The 6508-nt window shown below is 41.6% G+C and overlaps 1 protein-coding gene across 3 annotated transcripts in view; it reads right to left on the reverse strand.

Moving 5' to 3' along the window:
* The window catches only part of GPR143 (G protein-coupled receptor 143), a 66513-nt gene extending 60987 nt beyond the window's left edge, over positions 1-5526 (reverse strand). For all 3 annotated transcript variants that reach the window (XM_077294733.1, XM_077294732.1, XM_077294731.1), the window contains exons 1-2: positions 4962-5526; positions 981-1090 (exon numbers count right to left, since the gene is read on the reverse strand). In XM_077294733.1, the coding sequence (XP_077150848.1) occupies positions 981-1090; positions 4962-5217 (366 nt within the window). In that variant the 5' untranslated portion in view covers positions 5218-5526. The remainder of the gene's footprint in view (positions 1-980; positions 1091-4961) is intronic.
* Between the last annotated feature and the right edge of the window lie 982 nt (positions 5527-6508).

The raw sequence follows: 6508 nt of genomic DNA on the forward strand, positions 1-6508 counted from the left end.
AACCTATCAGAGCCCCACGGTCATGCGACACGGGCACAGATGGGCGGGATTAGTGACTCGCTTCCGCAATTCCACCCTTGGCTATAAGGGGCACATGTCAGCTGATGAAATCAGCTGACATGCACTGGTAAACATGCGGGCTCAGTGCTGGAGCCCGCATGGAATGCAGGGACACAACCTATGACATATACAGCTCTGACAAAAATTGAGAGACCACTGCAAAATGTTCAGTTTGTCTGATTTTTCTATTTATAGGTATATTTTTGAGTAAAATGTAAATTGTTCTTTTATTCTATAAACTCCTGACAACATGTCTCCGAATTTCCAAGCAATACATTTTGTATTTTTTTTTCTGACAAATAAAATTAAAATAAAAAAATAAAAAAAAACAGTGCTTTCAGACCTCAAATAATGCAAAGAAAACAAATGAAAAATAATTTAGAAACAACAATACTAATGTTTTAACTCGGGAAGAGTTCAGAAATCAATATTTTGTGGAATAACAATGATTTTTAATCACAGCTTTCATGTGTCTTGACATGCTTTCCACCAGTCTTTCACACTGCTTCTGGCTCATAAATGTAAGCAGTTCTTCTTTGTTTGCTGGCTTGTGACTATCCATCATTCTATTGATTACATTCCAGAGGTTTTCAATGGGGTTCAGGTCTGGAGATTGGGCTGCCCATTACATCATTTTGATATAGTGGTCTCTTAATTATTGCCAGAGCTGTATATACATCATAGGTCATGAAGGGGTTTTAAGAGAGAGTTAATTTAAAGTGATCCTGTCATCTCGGAAGGTGTTATTTACCTGCAAATATGCGTGCATGATGCAATTACAGTCATCGCTCACCGCAACATTAGCTATGATGTGAGCGGTGGCAGCAAGCACGCCCAGACACTTTGATTGACAGTCTGCTCTGCACTTATGCTCTGCAACTTCATCACCAAGCTGTGATACAAATACGTTTGATACTTACTGCACTTCCAACACAAAAAGCAGCAGGCCAAACCTCTGTACTGTTCTTGAAGGAAATATTGCTGATAAGAGATGGTGAAGATATCCATACTGTTGATCGGAGTATAACACCTAAAATGAAAATTATATGCTAAAACTTGAATTTATAACATAATCAATTCAGCAGTTTTTGTGTTTTTGCTATAAGAAGCCCTTGGCAACATGCGCCCTCACTATATGGAGCGGACCCAGGGAATTAGTGGAGTTTTCAGGTAAAAAAGTAAATCCTGCAGTGAGCAGCCATGGAGTTACAGCAACAAAATAAATTATACTCGCCTCTCTCCCTGCTCCGGTGCTACTGTTCTGGTAGTATCCTGCCAGGTCAGGAGTGGTGATGGCACCAACCATCAGTAACTTGACTGCTGTGGACACTGATTGGCTGATCCTGACCCTGCATCCAGTCAGTGGCTGTAGCAGTCAGGTGACTGGTAGTCAGTTATGCCACCACTTTTGGGCAGCAGAGGCAGTGCAAGAAGTCACATCATGTAGTTTGCCTGATGCTACTTCTACTGGCCATGATGTTACTTCTACTGGCCATGTGCTACTTCTACTGGCCATGATGCTACATCTACTGGCAATTATGCTACTTCTACTGACCATGATGTTACTTCTTTTGACCATGATGCTACTTCTACTGACCACAATGCTACTTCTACTGGCCATGGTGCTACTTCTACTGGCCATGTGCTACTTCTACTGGCCATGATGCTACTTCTACTGGCCATGATGCTACTTCTACTGGCCATGGTTCTACTTCTACTGGCCATGTGCTACTTCTACTGGCTATGATGCTACTTCTACTGGCCATGATGTTACTTCTTTTGACCATGATGCTACTTCTACTGACCACAATGCTACTTCTACTGGCCATGGTGCTACTTCTACTGGCCATGATGCTACTTCTACTGGAAATGATGCTACTTCTACTGGCCATGGTTCTACTTCTACTGGCCATGTGCTACTTCTACTGGCTATGATGCTACTTCTACTGGCCATGGTGCTACTTCTACTGGCCATGATGCTACTTCTACTGGCAATGATGCTACTTCTACTGACCACGATGCTACTTCTACTGGCCATGGTGCTACTTCTATTGGCTATGTGCTACTTCTACTGGCCATGATGCTACTTCTACTGGCCATGATGCTACTTCTACTGGCAATGATGCTACTTCTACTGACCACGATGCTACTTCTACTGGCCATGGTGCTACTTCTACTGGCCATGATGCTACTTCTACTGGCAATGATGCTACTTCTACTGACCATGATGCTACTTCTACTGGCCATGGTGCTACTTCTATTGGCTATGTGCTACTTCTACTGGCCATGATGCTACTTCTACTCGCCATGATGCTACTTCTACTCGCCATGATGCTACTTCTACTTGCCAGAGAGGAGCTTTAAGCTCGTGTACCGAACAGAAGAGCAACAAAGGAGATAGTAAGCGCTGTGCAGCTGGCTGCCCAATGTGGGTGTATATGTATGTACAAATGTATTTATCAGTTTATAAGATGTGTGCCTGTGTCTCTATGTAATTGTCTAATTTGGTGTGTACATGTGGTTAGAAGTGTTTGTTTGTGTACAAACACATTCAGATGTTTGGGGCATATTTACTAAGCCTGTAAGGGCTCTTTCACATTTATGTTAGTTAATTCCATCTGTTTTTTTCTGTTTTAGGAACAAACAAGTGGAACTAATAAGCAAAATGGATCCTTTGCATAACTGATGCAAGCAGAAACAGAGGGACCATATTGATTATTATGGGGTTTCAACTGCTTTTTAGAGTGGAGCACCCCCTTTATTATGTCAATATCCATTAATAGGTCACATGAACAAAGCATATCTTTGTGAACCTACTCATTTACATGTTTATTTGTTGTCATTCATAAAACTGTTTTACATTGAGGAGTGAACCACATTAACGATGTATTCACACATTCATTAGTCATGGTTGGAGTGCGGACCGCTATGTAAGATCTGGCCATGGGTCTCCTGACCCAAACTTGAAAGCCTCAAGTATACTTGGGAGAATGTTGAGTTTGTGATGGGGAAGACCAGTGACCAGTCCATGAAACAAGGATTGTGATACACGGATGTGTGAATGCGGCCTAAGACCTATTACACATGGCTGTATTCTATCCGATCACACAGATCCTGAATAAAGCCGGGTTCACATTAGCATTTCTGTGCGCAGCGTATGATCCGCATACATCGGCGTAAATATCTTTAACATGGTGTTCGCATGTAGATGTGTCGTTTCGCGGTGTGCAGCGGTGTCCGGCAAATGCAACATGTTGCATTTTTTGAGGCGTCAAATATTGCGCAATCATCCGCATGCGGACAATTGCGTAAAAAAAACGCATAATTGTCTATGGGAGTGCATTGGTATGCAAGGACATGCGTACGCATGCGTTCGATACACATGCATACTTTAGACTGCGCATTTCCCGAAAATTATGGCACCGCCTCCACCATGTGCATAAAAAACACAAATGCATGCCAAAAGGCATTTAAACGCATGCACATGCAGCGTTTTTGTTTGCGCCATGTGCAAGATGATGCGCAGGCGTAAGCATGTTTTTGCATGTGTTTTGACATGCATTTGTGCATGCAGATGATACGCTGAGCACAGAAACGCTAATGTGAACCTAACCTAAGTAACTCTGGATGTGCCTCTAATTTTACTGTGTGCAGAGCTTCTTTTTACAGATTCTAAAAAAATGCTATGTTGCAAAGTATTGTGCATTAATGAACTAATGTTTCATATTTATTACACAAGCGGCATGGATTTCTAGATTGCTGTGTAAATCCATGCACACAATATTTTGTGCATGAGCCCTAAACATAAAAGGACAGTTATACAAAGTTTGTTCTGCTAATGTCATTATATCATTAGCCCATCCGTTAAAAAAATTGAAATTATTTTAATTTTGCAGCTACCAATTAACAATGAATTAATGCTCACAATTGCTCTAAAAACAAACGGTAAAGCTGAAGAGACAAAACGTGCAAAAAGGGTCTTATCTGACAGCCAAGTGGTATAAGATATTATAGGTTTCACTCACCTGATAGGGTTGTGAGAGTCACAACACCTATAGAAGCATGTAAAGGCTGCAGCAGGACCACAAAGGAGATACCATGCAATGAATGAGGAATACGGTGGTTCACAGTCGCCGCTGCCCAAGGTTCCAAAACTGCAATCACATACGGAGGTGAAGCATGAATGCGGTTTATTTGTCAGCAAGTTTCAAGGTTTCCAAACCTCTTAATCAGGACCAAACCGCAATGAAGCATTGGAGCCATGGAAACCTTGAAACGCGTTGACAAACCGCATTCATGATTCACCACCGTGTGTGATCGCATTTTTGGAACCTTGGGCAATGCTGACTTTGAACCACCGTATTTCTCATTCTTTGCACAATTGCTCTACACATCCATTTTTAGCGTTCTTCTCGCAGAAAATTTTTTTTGTGTAACCTAAGATAATCTTATTCTTCATCTAAAGTCCACTCTTAGGATTCGTAGCTATTAATTCTAATTTCCCTTCAGAACTGTTTCTGTTTTATTTTTCTCTCTTACAGCATCCAGTCACATGCTCAATGATATTTACAATGTATACATTTGTTTGGATCAGTTGATATATCATCATTGTGATAAAAATATCCTTAAAGTTCTGCTTCCTTTTTTCACGGTATAAGTTCTGTACAATAATTTAGAACCAACTGCCTAGATTTGACCACTCTATTATATTTCTTTATATATACTGTATATACTGTGTGTGTGTGTGTGTGTGTGTGTGTGTGTGTGTGTGTGTGTGTGTGTGTGTGTGTGTGTGTATGTATATATATATATATATATATATATATATATATTATAAATTAAATAGTGTAAGTCAAATAGATAAATCAGTAGGTGAAAAAAGATTAACCAGGTCTTCTTACCTATGCATCCAAGAAGGTCACAGATGACAACTAGAAGCAGGATTCTTGATGAAGACGACTTGGGTAAGGTAGATCTGCCCTGTTTTCTGTAACCTTGCTTCGCCTTTGGTAGTAATTGTATAACAGAAAAAATCAAGCTAACCAGCCCACTACCGATACAGAGAGAGCCGAACACCGTTGGCTGATAATCTAGCACTAGCTGAGTGGCAGGATCCCTATTGGGACAGCAAAAGGTCTCCAGCCGAGGGGAAGCCATGGCTTGACTCCTCAAGAAATTCAGAAAAGTCAGGAAAAGAAAACAGAAATGCTTAATGAAATTTACTCTGACTTGTTGGCTTCATTCTTCTGTGCTGTTCATCACGAGTTTACTCAGATCATGTGCTTCACAATCCCTGCAGCTATGTCTCTGCTTCGCTTCATTCAAGGAAAACTTTGGATTCTTTGCCAATGTGGCCTCTGCTAGGCATACACGATCTGTCTTATATGTAGTACATTAATGTCAAACCTAAAATTCAAGGTAATACAGTCACCTAAAGAACAGTCCTCACGTAGGATAACGGAAGTGAAGAAGTATGTTATGTAACCTCCTACAGCAAAGAAAATCAAGTATTTCAGCTTTTAACTTTGGACTTGTTTATACAGGCATTTTAAGCCTGTCTGAAAACAAAAGATTCCAGATTTACGCACATGTAAAAGAAAATAAATTATTATTAAATTAATAAAATATAGTTACATAATATAGTACATATAGTACATAGTATTTTCATGGTATGGCTGAAAAAAACAAAACGAATGTCCATCAAGTCTATCCGCAGGATATAACAAAGTATTGTGCAGATAATGACAGTTATAAAGCATATAGATGTACAGAAGTATAATAGACAGGTTAGAGTGCAGCGCACCAGAGTCCTGGTCGTTGCAGTACTGTGGCTCCGCCACTATGGGGAGCTATGGTGCGTCTGATGGCACTGAAGGAGTTCATCGGATCAGGTATCACAGACACCAATACATTTCACAGTCGGGCCTCCGGGGGGAGCTAAGGGTTCTATTCACTAGGCCACTCCCCACCATAGTGGGTAAACTGGGGGTCAGGCAGGAAGTTAGATCAGAAAGCTGACTGGGTTGGAACCAGGCAACACCTTGTGGCAGAGGGTGTTGTGGGGGAAGATTCAGTAGGGTCTCTGTCAGGGGTGGGATCCTGACAGAGGCTTGGCAACAAGAAAGAACGTAACGGGACCGTGCCTGCTCCGGGTAGCGGTGGTGCCCAAGGAAGGATTAGAAGCGAGATAGATTGTGCTGAGTGAGAAACGAGATCACGCAAAGGAGAAATACCAGTAGGAGTCGTGCTGTAAGACCGAAGCAACATCCTACTGAGGCGCACTACTGGTGGCCGGAACGCCGAGGGAGTATCATAACATTCAGCTTCAAGCAATACTCCAAACAGCGGCAGGACAGTCAGTCTAAGGCGGGCTGTCTAACTTATATCACCTATGCAGTCTTGGGGGGCAACTTGTGGAGAGGGGCGACTCTAGGGTCCCGGAAGAGCT

This window comes from Ranitomeya variabilis, chromosome 3, assembly GCF_051348905.1.
Source record: "Ranitomeya variabilis isolate aRanVar5 chromosome 3, aRanVar5.hap1, whole genome shotgun sequence".
NCBI classification, from domain to species: Eukaryota; Metazoa; Chordata; class Amphibia; order Anura; family Dendrobatidae; genus Ranitomeya; species Ranitomeya variabilis.